This window comes from Crotalus tigris, unplaced genomic scaffold, assembly GCF_016545835.1.
Source record: "Crotalus tigris isolate CLP2741 ecotype Arizona unplaced genomic scaffold, ASM1654583v1 scf7180000017541.2806704, whole genome shotgun sequence".
NCBI lineage: Eukaryota > Metazoa > Chordata > Lepidosauria > Squamata > Viperidae > Crotalus > Crotalus tigris.
In genome coordinates this window covers 449,674-467,333 of record NW_024096462.1, presented here as the reverse complement: position 1 = coordinate 467,333, position 17,660 = coordinate 449,674, and the positions used below count along the sequence as shown (strand labels likewise).

The 17,660-nt window shown below is 36.7% G+C and overlaps 1 protein-coding gene across 16 annotated transcripts in view; it reads right to left on the bottom strand.

The window, feature by feature from the left end:
* ERC1 (ELKS/RAB6-interacting/CAST family member 1) overlaps positions 1 to 17,660 on the bottom strand; it is a 140,114-nt gene that overhangs the window by 67,524 nt on the left and 54,930 nt on the right. For 13 of the 16 annotated variants that reach the window (XM_039356299.1, XM_039356134.1, XM_039356996.1 and 10 more), the window contains 2 exons: positions 10,376 to 10,511; positions 7,102 to 7,233 (listed from right to left, as the gene is read on the bottom strand). In XM_039356299.1, the coding sequence (XP_039212233.1) occupies positions 7,102 to 7,233; positions 10,376 to 10,511 (268 nt within the window). The remainder of the gene's footprint in view (positions 1 to 7,101; positions 7,234 to 10,375; positions 10,512 to 17,660) is intronic. The other 3 variants (XM_039356915.1, XM_039357243.1, XM_039357329.1) reach the window with 1 other exon arrangement.

Below are 17,660 nucleotides of genomic sequence, written 5' to 3'. Positions count from 1 at the left end.
CTTCCTAGGTTTGAGAGAAAATGACTGGTACAAGGTCACCCAGCTGGCTTTGCGATCAGTTCCTAATCTGATACCTTAAGCACCATGCCAAATTGGCTCATCTGTTTAATGATATCTGTAGTTTAATAGCACCCAATATTTACTTAGTTCTGTTGCAAAATATCCCAAGTCAGGGTAGAGGATTCAGCTGAATAATTCACTCAACCCTTTCTAGCTCTATGACTATATTCAGTACAACTCCGCCCCCTCAAAATATAGCAATAGACTTATATACCGCTTCATAGTGCTTTACAATCCTCTCTAAGCAGTTTACAGAATCAGCATATTGCCCCCCAAGAATCTGCGTCCTCATTTTACCTATCTCGGAAGAATGAAAGACAGAGACAACCTTGAGCCGGTGAGAATCAAGCTATAATTATAACTATAATAGAATTGAAAATTTAATTCATCCCAGTCAAATCTCTCCTCTTTAAAATGATTGGTGAGAATATTTTCCCATTAAATTGCTAACATTCTATGATTCACTAAGATTTACAAACCTCAAAACCCAATGCTAAATATTTCTTTTCTCTTCTGGCCATCTCCCAAACTTTAACATATAGTACACAAACCTCAGTTTCAGATTATGGCAATTATTCAACGATAAGAAGCAAAGCATGTAGAAATATTATCTCTCAGACTATAAAGCATTTGTTAAGAGCAGAAGTAGAAGGTGTTTATGCATTGATTTAAAAACCACAGATATTGGGGTATTCAATAAGCCTCGCAAAATGCACTAATCTATAGGGTACCAAGTTTCCAACTCTTCATTGAAGCATGTAGAAATGAGATACTTCTAGCATAACTAACAAAGAAACTCCCAAACACTCTCTTCCCATATGCTTAAGATTATGTATAAAATTTTAATATATCCAGATAGACTTATTACTCTGAAGGAATTGTATTAGAATTCCTTCAGAGTAATGTGTATCTGGGTCTATTCAAAAATCCATGCTTCTTGATTTACGATCCAAATGTTGAAACTCTTTTAATAAAAATGGACTACTAAAGACGCAGAAATCGAGAGTACTCTGAAATACTGTATTATCAAATTGTATTCCTTCTGCTATACATAAAATATACTGTTACGTTTAGGTTGTGATATTAGTTATGTGTTTTAATGTCAATCATTACCTGCTTCCAGATATAAAGTAATAGTAATAATAGTAGTAGTAGTAGTAGTAATAGTAATAATAATAATAAAAAGTTGGAAGGGACCTTGGAGATCATCTAGTCCAATGCCCTGCTCACGCAGGAAACCCTATACCATTTCAGACAAATGTGTCCAGTCTCTTCTTAAAAACCTCCCTTGTTAACATTCATCATTCTGGAGGCAGGTTGCTCCACTGATTAATTGTTCTCACTGAAATTTCTCCTTAGTTCTAGGTTGCTTCTCTCTTTGGTTAGTTTCCATCCGTTGTTTCTTGTCCTGCCTTCAGGTGCTTTGGAAAGTAGCTTGACTCCCTCTTGTTTGTGGCAGCCCCTGAGATATTGGAACACTGCTATCATGTCCCCGCTCATCCTTCTCTTCATTAAACTAGACATACCCAATTCCAGCAACTGTTTGTTGTATGTTTTAACTTCCAGTCCCCTAATATGGACAGAACTAACAATACAAGTCCATAAATATCCAACAAATGTTTTAGATAGACTAGAGACTCCTATGAAAAAAATATGCTACTCTGATGTACAAATATCTGGAAAAGTTGAAGAAAGCTTTTTATTATGAAAATATCTTTGAGAGTGGAAGATGATGTTCATTTTCAAAGTACGTTTCAGTGTTTGGAAACAGATTGTTTGATTTGGCTACTGAAACTAATCTTTGGGGTTCTACGGACTAAATGTGATATTTAATGCAACCTCAACAGATACATTTCCTAACTTCTTACAGTTTTACTTAAGAAGAGACATGCTATAATGGGCTTGGGAGACTGGAAGAAGAGTCGTAGCCAAGTCTGACAAGAGATATCTCAGCCTGCAGAAGGAATGGTGATCAAGAAAGCATCTCAGAAGGACCTTCCCTAGTTCTCTGGAAAGAAAAGACAGGGGACAGGGAGAAAAGTGTTTTCAGACTTACAAGATTATGTTACTGTAATTTTACAATAGATGTACTATTAGTACTCATGGTTTTGGTTTCCTTTCTGAACTATCTCAAAGGGCTTTCACGTACCAATAGAGAATTTGATTCTCTATCTGCAGAATGTATGCTCTCAATGGGATCTTCAAAGTAACTTACTATGGGGGCAAAGCTATGGCATGAATCATGGGGAAAAAGAACCCTAAAATCTTTTCCTCACTAAAAAAAAAAGGGAACCATTCTTCAAATTTATCTACCTTTTCAGACTTGAGAAGAATTAGCTGTTGCAGCTTGTTAGGCGATGAAAAAGAGGGATTAAAAAAAGACAATAAACTGGCACCAAATACTACAACCAATAAGAAGGTTTCTATCCCTCCCTGCATCTGGACCTCTACGTAAATGAAACTGTCTGTTTAAGTAAAGCAACTGTTTGATTTAACTCCTAACACTGAAACGTTTCCTTAAATAAAAATAATTCCTGTATGCAAAGTCAGAAACTTGATATGAAGTTGGTAAGTGGATTCATAGGTATGTTGGTAAACTGAAAAAGCTTCAAAATATTTTCAATTCTTAATCTGCGCTAGTCCTTCAAAGTAAAACTTGATTTAGAGAACTAAATCAACTTAATAATGTCAGTTAAAAAAAAAACCCGGAACATAGTCTAAAACACCAAGAACATCCCAAAAAGTAGCAGAACACATCCCAAAACCCACTGCCTGTCTAATTTGTTGGAACATCTCTTAAAAAAAAGATGTTCTAGATGTCTCTTTTTATTTTCTGTTCTTTACTGTGTTCTCCCCCAGTGAATTCATCCATGTCTGAGCCGGTAGACTCCTCTTCTGCATCAGATGATTAATTTACATATCAATGATAATTTGATAACACTGTTTGAGTTTTCTCAGCCTTACAGTACACTGTGGATAGTGATATAGGGTGGGAGGAAGCATACGTAATAGATTAATCTATGGGAGTACTTTGGTTAGATAAACCTCAGTACAGAGTTATATCAGAAGATAATTTTTTAAAAAAATCTATTAACAAAATTTAGATAGAGCTGTGATGAAAAGGTCAACAGCATTTAAACACTGAAGACCGAAAATCTTTTAAACAGCTATTTTACATTATGGCTTATTTGAAGTAAAGTTGTTAGAAGAATCTTAAATGTAAAAACTGGACTTTGATGCAATACTCATGAAAAATGTTGCATTTATGTTATTCCTGATGTATTGTCAGCCATATCAATTTGAATGTGCTGTCAAGAGCTTTTTAAAGAAGCATAGCTTCTTTAAAGAGAAGAGAAAGAGAAGAAAAAGCTGAAGATTTGTACAGTGAAGGAAAAAAGTATTTAATCCCCTGCTGATTTTGTACGTTTGCCCACTGACAAAGAAATGATCAGTCTATAATTTTAATGGTAGATTTATTTTAACAGTGAGACAGAATAACAACAACAAAAAATCCAGAAAAACTTTCAAAAAAGTTATAAATTGATTTTCATTTTAATGAGTGAAATAAGTACCGTAAATGCCGGCATATAAGACGACCCCCGTCTTTATAGCCGGGCCGCATTCCTAGAACATCGTCTTATACGCTGGAAACTACCAGTATTTCTGGCGTATAAGACGACTTGGCATATAAAATGACCCCCGTCTTTGGCGCCGATTTCAGCGCTCGCGGAAGTCGCCTTATACGCCGGCATTACGGTATTTGATTCCCTATCAATCAGCAAGATTTGTGGCTCCCAGGTGTCTTTTCTGGCTCCCAGGTGTCTTAAAGGGAGTGCTCCTAATCTCAGCTTCTTACCTGTATAAAAGACACCTGTCCACAGAAGCAATCAAATCAATCAGATTCCAAACTCTCCACCATGGCCAAGACCAAAGAGCTGTCCGAGGATGTGAGGGGCAAGATTGTAGACCTACACAAGGCTGGAATGGTCTACAAGACTATTGCCAAGCAGCTTGGTGAGGAGGTGACAACAAATGGTGTGATTATTCACAAATGGAAGAAATACAAAATAACTGTCAATCTCCCTTGGTCTGAGACTCCATACAAAATCTCACCTCTTGGAGTTTCAATGATCATGAGAACGCTGAGAAATCAGCACAGAACTACATGGGAGGAACTTGTCAATAATCTCAAGGCAGCTGGGACTATAGTCACCAAGAAAACAATTGGTAACACACTACGTCGTGAAGAGCTGAAATCCTACAGCACCTGCAAGGTCCCCTGCTCAAGAAAGCACATGTACAGGCCTGTCTGAAGTTTGCCAATAAACATCTGAATGATTCAGAAGAGAACTGGGTGAAAGTGTTGCCAGATGAGACCAAAATTGAGCTCTTCGGCACCAACTCAACTCGCCATGTTAGGAGAAGGAGGAATGATGCCTGTGACCCCAAGAACACCATCCCCACTGTCAAACATGGAGGTGGAAACATTATACTTTGGGGGTGTTTTTCTGCTAAGGGGACAGGGCAACTTCACCGCATCAAAGGGATGATAGACGGAGCCATGTACTGTCAAATCTTGGGTGAGAACCTCCTTCCCTCAGCCAGGGTATTGAAAATGGGTCGTGGATGGGCATGAAAATGACCCAAAACACACGGCCAAGGCAACAAAGGAGTGGCTCAAGAAGAAGCACATTAAGGTCCTGGAGTGACCTAGCCAGTCTCCAGACCTTAATCCCATAGAAAATCTGTGGAAGGAGCTGAAGGTTTGAGCTGTCAAACATCAACCTCAAAACCTTAATGACTTGGAGAGGATCTGCAAAGAGGAGTGGGACAAAATCCCTCCTGAGACGTGCGCAAACTGGTGGCCAACTACAAGAAATGTCTGACCTCTATGATTGCCAACAAAGATTTTGCCACCAAGTACTAAGTCATGTTTTGCAAAGGGGTGAAATACTTAATTCACTCATTAAAATGCAAATCAATTTATAACTTTTTTGAAATGCGTTTTTCTGGATTTTTTTGTTGTTATTCTGTCTCTCACTGTTAAAATAAACCTACCATTAAAATTATAGACTGATCATTTCTTTGTCAGTGGGCAAATGTACAAAATCAGCAGGGGATCAAATACTTTCCCCCCCTCGCTGTAGATTTGCTAGTCTTTTGTTGGCAGGGTCTCTCCATTTTTCCAGAAAAGTAAAGAAGATGAGCTGTCACATCTTAGGGCTATATTTACAGGAAAGACTCCTAAAAGCCCACATCAACATTCAGAAATGTTATTTTGTGTCTCTTTTCTAGTCCTCTATGGCTAAAATTCCCAAGTTAAAAAAAAGGAAAAACAAAGTACTGATGACAATAATCTTATTTAGGGAAAATGTTTTTCAGGGCCTTCTGGGGAAAGGTATGGCAAACTGAAAACAGACTCAATGACTGTAGCAGAAACCAAGAAACCAGTGAGAAGATCAGTTCCTTGGAACTTCTCTAGATAAGAAGACTATTGGAGATACCCATACATTCACAAAATATTGTGAGAAGATAAATGGGTACAACCACATGAATTACTGGGAGAAATCATCTGCTGGTTTGGCTTCGTTAACATCAGTATGCTTCAGTAATATCAATATGTCAATGATTCCTAGCTTTATATCATGCCTCCAGGCCAAAGAAGCAATGAATAGGAAGTCCCGACCAGTGCTTGGAAACTGTGAGGGACTAGGTGAAATAAAACAGATTGTGTTTGAATTCAAGCAAGACGGCTCTCATTAATACAGAAACTCTCTAGTTCCATGGAAATTCCATCAACAGTTCTTGGACTTCCCTAGAAAGAGCCAGTGGGTGATCCAGGGTATTCCTTGGACCTATGATACCTGCTGGAGCAGCAGGTGAAAGTCACAGCAAGCAAAACCTTTGGCTAGGCCAGGGGTAGGCAACCTCGGCTCTTTTATGACTCATGGACTTCAATTCCCAGAATTCCTGAGCCAGCTGGCTCAGGAATTCTGGGAATTGAAGTCCATGAGTCATAAAAGAGCCGAGGTTGCCTACCCCTGGGCTAGACAAAGAGATATGTAATGGGGCTATTTTCAAAGATGACTTAAAAACTGCAGCTGGTTCAAGACACAGCTGCTAGCTAGGGAAGTTGCTGACCTCATCCTCTTTGGATTACATTGCCTTGGAGTTGCATTTTGGGGGTGGGGGTAGTGGTCAAGATTAAAGCAAAAAAACCTCATGTCTTCTTTGAATACGATATTCTATTTACATGTGGAAAAATACACTTTGTGAAATTTATTTTGATAGCTGATAGCTATAGTTTTTGAGAAAAAAATATTCAAACACCATATGTGTGAAAGGGATCTGACCTCATGACCATTCTTAAGATCTACTGTAGACATGTCAAACTCACGACATCATGTGATGTCGCGCGACGTATGGCGCCGGCAATGGGGTGGGCGTGGTTTCCTGGTGATGCGTCCGGCCTGCGGGCTGGCAGTTTGACACTCTGATCTACTGTGTTCTTAGATCTACTGTGGTTGAAGTCTTTATTGCAGCATAGAGAAAAGGTTCAGATTCTACCTTTTTGAAACAATTTCCTGATGCATCTTCCTTCTCTCCTTCCTCCTCCCCCCTCCGCTTTATTTGTCATTCTAGCTGTACCCGTCATATTTTTCACTTTATTTATTCGATTCATTCTCTCTACCTTACAGTCTTAAACATTATTTATGTGGTTTAGTTCATGATTAGTCAACCTGGCAGCTTTTAAATATTTTGGACAATAATATTTCTAAACAAAGACCATGCTGTTAGCCATTTATAAAAATTGCAGTCTAACAGTGCTCAAGAACAATATATTAACACATTCTTAGAATAAAGTTGATTTTGTCTGCTTCTTATATAGTAAAATGTGATGGCATTACTGAGAAGGGTTATTTCCAGGGTTAAAATGTATATATGGGGAAAAAATAATTATACATCACATTGTTTAACACATTGTTTATATTACCCATATTAACCTGAAATATCAATACCAGTGACCATAAGCATGCAGACCTGTTTTTCAGCTTGTGTCCTGGCTGATTCTTCTTGAGCTAATACCATTTCCCGTTCTGCAGTTATTTGTACACTCTCTCTCAGTGCTTCTTCTAGCTCCTCAATTCGATCATCCTTCTTATGCAAACTATCCTGGAAAATGATAGGACACCAGATGAAGTAGCTTCTAGAGCAAATAAGTCAAGTGCTAGGTCACCCACAGGGGAGTTTCTAGCAATGGAATTCCACAAAGTTAAGTTTTCACACAGAAGAAAATCCCAGATGTAAAATGAAGGAAGAGCTGGAGTAAATCCATAGCCAAGACAAAAGTTAGCAAATTTGAGATGAGTAGTAGCAGTGCAATTAGTGTTAAGACAGCTGGAGATGGTAGGTAGTTTTTTGTGCAAAAGCACATCTTCACATGCAATTCAGGTTAGTAGGCAGAAGATGTAGATGTACAGCAAGCATTACCCTTTTCTTCCAGGTACCCTCAATCTGACAGTTCAAAAGCAAGAAATCAGAAGAAGCATGAGTTGTAGTAAATGACTTAAGAAAAACTGTCTTTAAAAAAAAAAAATACTGAGATCTCTCAACATCCTTTCATATAAAGATAACTGATTCCCTTGAAAAAAAAATCAGATGAAAATCTGAAAACAAAGGAATCAACAAGTTGTATTCGAAAAATTCTGTACTATATGACTAGGAAAATAATCTTCTCATAATAAAACATATGTTTATAGATCAAAAAGATACATTAAATATTCATTTAGTGTCTGAAAACATAACCAACTAGAGATGTTTAATCAAATCGGAAAACGTGAAATGTCTTATAGCAGATGTTGGATCTTTTTCTGCTTCTGAATTTGTAAACAAGAAACAGTTGCCTTTCCTAGCTTTATACCTTCCTTTTGCTGGTCTATGATTGTAATAAAAGATTTGATTGATTTGCTCTTATGATAAAATGATCATCTACCAAGTGCTTTGGATTCTGCCAATTATATGACAGGACCATTTCATAACTGTAGAATCCTACACAACATTGTAATTACCATGAATAGTATTTATATCAGGACCTGCTAGGTTTTTCTGAATGAAAGATACCTACAATGTGACGATAAGAGTGATACTGCTAGCTGTGTGAAATATACAGGCTCAAAAAACAGTATTAAGATAGGGAAACACTTATGTGGCAAAGAGTGGAGCATAAAGACTTGATTTTAACTGAAGGTAAATGGAAAATGTTGGGATGTGTTTTAAGGAGAATCGGTCAAATCTGGAATTCCTGATCATTTTGCAAATTAAAGCCTGGTAGCAGTTTCTAAATTCTGTTAACAGCAAATAATAAAAATGCTATTTACCTTTGAGGAAATGGCTGGCAAAAATATACATATTAACATAAAATTGGACATAAAAATCCAAGTATTAGAATGAACGCATTCCTACATGTAATTTTTTGTTTCTTTTTTTAAATGCGAAACTTGTAAGAAAATAGAATACAATGAAAAAATGAAACCGAAATAGAAAGCTTTGTTCCTTTCCTAGTCACTAGTAATGGATGTGTATTAAGAAAGACAAGAGCAGAATGCAACATGGATCTAACAGATAAAAAATGTTCATATCAGAATACGCCACCAACCAAGATGATCACTGAATGACCTTCATGGAGCAACTACTATGGCGTCAAGAATACTAGTTCTTTTATGCCTTCTTCAGCTTTGTTGACTACATCCTTATAACTCTGCTAAAAGCCTTAGAATTATAGTCAGTCAGTCTGTAAAAGACAGTCCTAGCAAATTATAGTATGCTGTTTGTTCTAACTACATAGACAGGAAAAATACTTATTAGGTTGTCTACCTTATATCACATTTAGAATCTTTAGTTGTTATCTTCAGTTCTGCAAAGAATTGTTTGTCCAAGTACAATACCTCTGAACAATTATGTAGAAACATGAGGAATAAAAAAAAGCATAGCTATCTAATAGATTTCCATGTACTCTGCATTGGTGGTAAGGAACAATTATTTTTGTAAATAAAATTAATCCAGTTAATTTCTACTTTCAAAAATGTGAAATATATAGAACATTGCTAATTCTGTCTCACTTAAAATTGATGGCCCTTAATATTATAATATAATCAGACAAATATTTAATTTGATGTTTAAATAAATTCTATATATTACGCATTCAGAAGTATACACACAAACATACTTACACTACTGTTCAACAAATTCTTTGGAAAAATTAATTAAATGCAAGTGACGACTGTTGCTATCACAAAACAATTAGCTATCAATAAATCATCATTTAAGAATCAGTCATATGCTTAAGTTACACATTAATCCCTTAAATTAGGTTTTTGGCAAAAAGTTTGGATTTTTTACCTAAAATCTTACTGAACTTGGCATGAGCCAGTCAGATGTAAGCCTAGATACAGGACAATCTATTTTGAACTACTCTAAACTATTACTTGCTGGAGTAGCAATCAGATCTACATTTTTGCCATGGAACTGTTAGATACACACTTAGATTCATGGGAACACAACATTTATTATACATAAATGCATTGTTGTATATGCTTACCACAATATACAGTATTAGCATCTGTAAATATTCTGTGATGAGTCAGTGCTACAGCGACTCTGTCAATGGGAGGAAATATACACGAAATACACACTTCTGTAAATCTGACAATATTTACTGAAGTTTATGTATCTCAATATCTCAGCAGACAATTTCTTTTATTTTGCCAGATATTTAAATTTTATCTCCATTTCCAAACTGAGAAGGGCTCTAACTTTAGCTCAGTTCAATGTTTTATTGTTGGCTGTTTCAGAAGAAATATATAAAAAATACTTTATTGCGCCAAGGAAATTCATGATTCTCTTTTGATCAGAAGCAGTATTTTAGATTTAGTATTTTAGTGTTACTACTATTACTACTTTTATTTTAGACTCACAGTATTACTTAAATTACTTTTTGTTACTCTTATACTAAAGAAGTCACTTGAAATGATATCTTCTTACTTGTATTTTTAACTCTTTTGTTTGACTGCTTTTGTTTCATGTTGGTTATTGACTGAACTAAAAACTGACTACTGTACAGTGCAATCTGTATGTGTGTGAGTGAGAGAGAGAGAGAGAGAGAGACACAGAGAGAGAATGAATACTATGAGAGCAAAATAACATCTTTAAGCATACACCAATCCTTCATTATGAGTAAATATTAAAGCAAGAAAACAAGCGAAGCAAAACAGCTCAGTTCAGACGACCGTGCATTACATATATAATATGATGTTACCTGCAACTGCTGGGAACTGTCATTAAGATTGTCTTCCCGCCTCCTTGCTTCTTCCAACATTTGTGCACTCTTTTTCTTCTCCACCTGTTCTTTGTGCTTTAAATTTGCTACCTTCTTATTCTGATCTTTAATTTGCCTACAAATAGGAAACCAAATATTCAAACATTTGTGCAACCTACATATATTTGAAAATAGCAAGTACTGTAAGGGAATTTTCGCATTCAATACAGATAACTTAAATGATACCTGATTCTCCAGTTTTAGAAATAACCAGCATTTCCTTCTGCTATCTCATTTCTAGATGTAACTCAAGGTTAATAATTTCTACCACTCTGTTTGATTAAACACTCTATATGGGGTTTCTCCTATAACTGAAAACAATTTGCTTGTTTTTTATTCCTATTTGAACTTACAAATTCTGATCCTTGAAATGCTAACTTGTTTGCTTGCAATTCTACGAAGGTTGGAAATTCATTTTTTATAGATTTTGACCAAAAAGCAGCTGTCCAGATTGTAATTCCAATGAACACAAACAGATCATTCCTGCATGCACACACACACACACACACACATATATATATATAATCAATTCCTACTCAAGATTCCAAACTAGAAATTTTTTTAATATGCAAAAAGATACTGAGAATTATTACAAAACTACATTAATAATTTACTTGAAAACCACTGGAGATTTAATAAAAAGAAAATCCTATTTAGGTATCAGTTTTTTTGAAAGGAAAAAAGGAGTCGATGGTGCATTTGTATGGAACCTCTAAAATATACTTAGAATTGATGTTAATTAGGAAAGCTATTCACTGAAGAAATCTGTTTCTTGTCAACACTCCAAGCAAGGTAAAATTTTGCAGAACTGGTTACTTATTAATATTATGGTTCTTTGAGTAGCCACTTATGAGTTCCCACAAATGGACTCTCTAGCTGTGCAGAACTCCTATTTGGAACATTCCTAAGCTTAGGAATTTTGATGAGTCTTCCACATGCTTCCGGCACACTTTTCACTAATCTTCCTAGCTGCCATCAAACTCTTTGCACCAGTTGATTCTCATGAATGGATGAATAGTGGACATGGGTGAGTGATCACAAAGTATAGGAAGAAAAGATCATTCTTCCAAATGCCACATCTCTCTATTACATCCATAATATTTGGATATTGTGACCAAGTACAGGCTTAACAGTTTTGGCAAAAAATGTACTGAAGGAAATCCAGAGGGTTGTCACAGCTGGGTCTAAACAATTTCCTTAACGTGACTTGGACACTGCTAATTTTCTAGATCACAGCAATTCCTTATGGTGGTTACAACTCTTTTAAGAACTGCTACAATGATAACTCGTCCCCAAAACAGGAACTGATCTCTGCCACAAATGGTAATTATTCAGCAAAAGGCCACTGCTCTAAAGGCATCAAGAGAGTCCAAATATTGCTCCAAGCGATAGGATGTGTGTCTGTATGTGGGTGGAATGTCCTGGCTCAGATGAATGAGAGACAGTCTGTGGTAGAAATGAGATCTCAGGAGGCAAAATTAGCTTGCCTTCATGCATGACATACACTGCACATTGAATAATATGTTAGCTCAACTGGCCACCAAAATTAAAAAGGCAGTTTTCCAAGACAGCAAATCCTTGTGACCTTGTCTGAGGGCAATTCTTTATGAGGATTAGTCAATGCCATCAAGTCTTCTCCATCTGGTTCAGCATCTGAACCAGAATTAGTTTTTACTACCAGAACTTTCTGTCCAGGAATCTGATCACCACTGCCATGGTAGTGTGGTAACTATTCATCGTTTTGATGAATTAAATATGAGAACTCAGAGAGGCACGGAAACACTCACTTGTAAAGGAGAACAACTTAAAAATAAGGCAGCCTAAGATGTCTCGATGTCCTGGCCTCACAAGCAGCTTTTATCTGGGCTACAATCACATTAAAATTTTTATTAGGTTTATCTGTAAACTGTGAATTCCATCCAAACAGAAACAGCATTTAAAGGAGCAAGTAAGAGAGAGAACCAGAAACAATCCAAGTCAAGTTGCAGAAAGGATCCAAAAATAGATTGGACAGTCACAGAGGCCTTAATGGACCAGCCATGTCTCTAGACTGCTTCTGAAATACCAGGAGACTAAATTCTCCTGAGTAACCCTGATCAAGGTGTGCCTCCTTTAGCAATAAATCCTAACTAGTCCTGGTCAGTTTCCACTATTAGTACAGCCAAACATTGGATGGAGGAGGCTCACGGTCTGGAAGGGTCCAGAGCACAAGAGTGGTACAGCTGGTTGCTGGCTTAGCAATACTGATGGGGCCTGGCAGCACGGAGTGACTACTGAAATGCATCTTCCTAATCATCTTCCACATCTGAAGACGCTGGATAGTTTTGCAGCCAAATCAGATTTAACAGGGAAGGGAAATCTTGCAACCAGATAAAATTTAATGAATATCATGTGAGGGATGGGGGGAACTTATAGCTTTTAATTTAAAATTTTCTGCTTAAGAGTAGTTCAGTGTTGAAAACAATGTGTACTGCTTTCAGGCTTATATAACTGTTCTTGTTACCATTTTGCCTTGAATTGTCTTGTTGTCCTACTGGCTGGTTAACTTCCTGAGGTACTTTATCTCCTGGTGTCCAAACTATTTGTGCTGTGATTCTGCTCTCTTGTTTATCTTCTGGACTCTCTCTTACGAGTCAGGTTGGTTGAGTTTTTGACTTCTCAACTACTTACTTTACTATGAAGCTCTCTGGTTGTGAATATTTTTTTTTTTCTGAATTAGCAGTCCATATTCCTGACCCTAATCCACAAAAGGACAGCTGTTGAGTTGATGCAGACTCACTGAGGAAATTCACTGAAGTTGAATTTTGTGTTTTCAAGAGGAAAATCAATGCTCTTATAGTACGGACACCAGACTGATAAGGAGGAACTGAGAAACTGCTTAGTTGTCTGCTCCCAGAGAACTGTTCTTAGGTGGAAAGAGTAATTAATCTAGCCTGTTTAGTGAACATCTGACAGTGCAGATGGCATTATAAAGTATGCTAATCTCCAAGAAAGAAATAGGTATATTTTTTAATTTTTATTTTTAAAAATCTTTCCTACCAGAAGGACAAAAATCACCTCAGAACACTGGCTCTTGCAAGAGGAGTTCTCCAAGAATTTTGAAGGGTCAAAATCCAACTCCTCACTGAGCATAATATATATGTGAAATGAAAAAGAAAAGAAAACTCTTCAGTGAAGAGTTAATACAGAAATGGATAAAAAAGCCCTATGAATAAGAGAAAATAATTTGAAGAAGTTTGTCTAAACATGGTGCTACTGTTGAACAAGAACGAGAGTTATTGGAGACATACTAGTGTCACCTACAGTGCATCTCTCTCCACCCCCCTTCCTCTCTTCTGAAAATCCACGTGTGTTACACTAAGTCTCTGAAGAAAAATTAAATGATTATGCAGAATGTAATTATATTGAATTCTAGTAGTATTCAATTATAAGCTGAGTGCTAAAGTCAACAGCTGTATGTAGTGCATTTTACTTTTAAAATGAATACTTGTGTTGATTTACCAATGCTCAGATGCTTTAAATTCTTTTAGAAATATGTCCATCACTTCAGAGAGCTTTAGAATGAACTATGGAAGTTGTACATCCCTTCACAACAGAAAAAGGAGAGTTTAAATATTGATCAAAGACAAGTTATAAAAAAAATCTACACACTTGGGAGGTAGAACTTCTAATGACCTGTCAGGAAACAGCAATTTATTTTCTGTGTTGTGTATCCTTACAGAACAATAGGTTAAAAGGGGAAAGAGAAATGAATAGAAGTTCTTCGTGAACAAAGCTCCTATACTACAAATTACAGAACCCTTTAATCTTCACGATCCATTAGCAGCTGCACTAAAAGGAGAGGGAGAGAGAGAGAGACAGAGAGGGAAAGAGAAAGAAAAAAAAAAACTCTAATCCTAGACAGGGAAACCAAGTTCCAACATTGTATTGTACTTTTTTGTGTTCTTCCAGCAAAGGAAAAAATATTAAAACCTGGATCCCAAATACCGGTATATAATTCTTGGATTTCAGATGAAGATTTACATGATTGAAAGATCCTTTGGACACACTCCAAACAAGAAATTATAGAAGTTACCTTCTTGCACTCTGTTTCAATTAAGGTTATAGGACTCCTAACTGAGGAAAATCTGATAAACTTTATTTGAAAAGAGCAAATAAAACTATTCATAGTAAGTCTCCATTAGCCCCTACTCCCATCTGCAGGATCTTAATGGAGAAGATACTAAACAGTATGGTAGAGCAGCACTAGCCTGTTCTTTACAGATGCAAGGAAGGTATGGATATAGGAGCTCTTTTGTTCATCTACAGCTCTGGCACAGGACAGTAAATGTCCCCCCCCCCCCAAAGGCCCTGATCTTTGATTGTACCAATTTGTTGCAAGAGTACCTCCACTTGGGGTCTTGCCCTCTTGCCATGTCCTTTACTGCTATCAATTCCCTTTGATCACTTAAAAGCAGCAGTATCATTTGCTTGGCCCATCTCCATATTTCTCAAACCATCCATGACTTTGAACGTATCATCAACAGACAAGGAGAAATTCCTCAAGCACATTCTAAAGTCCAAATCTATCAAGTTCTTTGATTGGACCATTTTAGCTGGTTTGTTCCATTGCAGAGGTTCCTAACAACTGACATTCCAAATCTGACCAGAAAGTGATCTCTCCACGACAACAGATTTACAGATAGCTACCCCATTTTTATATTATCTATACAGCCAAACAGAATAACATAAACAACTTGTATCATGCTGTACATGTGGGGCCGGGACAGATCCGTGGGTATTCTGGGCCACTCTTGATTGGGCAACATCAGAAGGGTCACTTAAATCCCCCAAGATAATATGCATAAGGTAGTTTAAAGACAAACCATCTCAGCTAGCTCAATAAGACTGTGTGCAACAGGATGCACAATATCCTGCCTGGATCCTTACACTGTCTCAAACAAACGCAGCAGAAAATGTAGCAGCAAATAATTAAAATTTGCAGACTGTCAAAAGGATCTTCTGGCCAGGAAGATGGAACTCCTACAGACCAGCCACGACTACTATCTTCTGCTCCTCTGGCAGTGAAAAACAATAAAACCCAGCTGTATTAAATAAATATAATAAGAAAAAAAGGGAGCACTTAAAAATATTTCAGAATGACATGAAAAATGCATTATAAAATAACCATTAGCAGTAGTGCCTTTATAACAGGACTCCCTAATCTGGACTGAAAACCAAGAAGATGGCAGATCACAGTAATTTTCAGACAATCCGCGAGACCACCAAGGAAAGCAAAAAAAGCAAATGATTTTTTTATTTCAATGTGGAAATGATTTGCTTTTCAGCAGTACAATCAAATATATATGGTAATGGAATTCCTGATTGTTCTCTGACCAGAAGAATAAATGAACAGGGTGAAGACAAGAGTTCTCATGCAGTGGATAAGATTGCTACTTTACTTATGCCAATGGTCCTTAAGATCTTTCATCATAAATTAAGACTACTATTTTAATGGAACATTTTTATATGAAGAGAAGCAATCGGGGAGGGGCACTGAAAATTCTATCTGAAGTATCCAGGTTTGTGTCTATGATTGTGTGTGTATGTGTGTCTCTGTGTGTGCACGCACACATGCGCATACTATAGTTATATCATGAATTTCCTACTATGTAGAAGTTTTCTGAATGCCCTTTACATGGCAAAGGATACGAAAACCAGAATAGTAGTCTGTAATATAACAACGTTTAAGAATTGCTGTTTTAAGATAAGTGAGGCTTTAAAAGCTGTTAGCCAAATAATGACTATTCAGCTATATACATTATTAGACATTTGGATATTCTTTGATTAGATATTGTTTTGACCTTGCTTGCTTTGGCAGATGACCCAGAGAAGATTACGGCCTTGCCTGCATCCTATCTGTTCTCTTGACAATTAACCGAAGAGGTTTCCTGACATATAAGATATGGAAGGCTCTTCTCTTTGTAAGTATGCCATCTATGGAAGGAAACTAGAAGCGTAATGTCATATTTAGATCATATCTTTTACCAGCAGCAGAAAGCTCTAAAGCTCTAAAGCGGCCAAGATTTTATCTCAATGTCTTAACCATATGCTAGTAAGAGATACAAATTTTTAAAATCAGGAAAGTAAAATATTTCAGCAGGCGACTGAAAAATTCACTCATTTTTACAATCTTCATAGTCTCTTGCTACTCTTTTCAGTAAGATAGCTGTTGGAGGTTTCCTCTCTTTTAATTGTTGATTATTTTATTCTCTTGGTTCCAACAGCTCAAATGCCTGCGACTCGTTGCAGAGAACCAAGAACTAAAAGCAAAAAAGAGGAAAGTAGGAAATAAACCTTCTGGAAATAGGAAAATAAATGACATGTTTGTTATTCGTAGAAATTTATAGCTATTCAATGTATTTTCAGGAATGTTCTTTAACACCCAAATTCACAGAAGGTATACATAGTACATCAGTCCAATTTTAAGAAACTCCGATTTTCTGTCCTTTCATTCTGCATGTAGAACTGTCAAATATAGAGGTTACATTATTACAAAAGTAAAATGATGAAAATCTTCCAGCACCATAATTCTCAAAGTGGCCGCAAAGAGAGTACCCGTATAGTAAAAGTATGAAAGAGGCAAATGCTCTAAATTGGGGAATGAGGGTTTACTGAGGTGATTACCAATGGATGAAAGATAACCAATCAATGTCTTCAGATAGAGTCCAGCTCTATAACTTTATAGGGTGTCATTTACCCAAAGCAGGAAAGGAAAATTCAACAGCAGAATTTCTGTCAAGGTAGGAGAAGGACTCTGTACTAGCAATCATAGGGAAAAAAATTATAATCTGAGAGAGGAAAATACAGATAACTTCCGAGCAGGGCTTTTTTTCCCCTCATAGAATGCCCAGAACGGAATTCCGGCACCTTTTTGGATGGAACCTTCTAGGGTAGGCAAGGCGAGTTGTATGACGTGTGTGAGTTCCGGCACTTTTTTTTGGTTTTTTTTTTTTAAGAAAAAAAGCATTGCTTCCGAGGAAGAAGAAATAAAAACAAGGCACCAGATTTTAAAGGGAGAGGTATTATAGAAGGAAGGTCAGATAGAAAAGTGAGGAATATATGAACATCCGCTCCCCCATTTTGCTTTTTGTTTTTAATAGGACTGCGTCGTGGGGAAGGAACAAGACAATCCATTCACCCCTTCTGATTTTTTTCCACTCTCTAGATGGTTCTTTTAGTACTG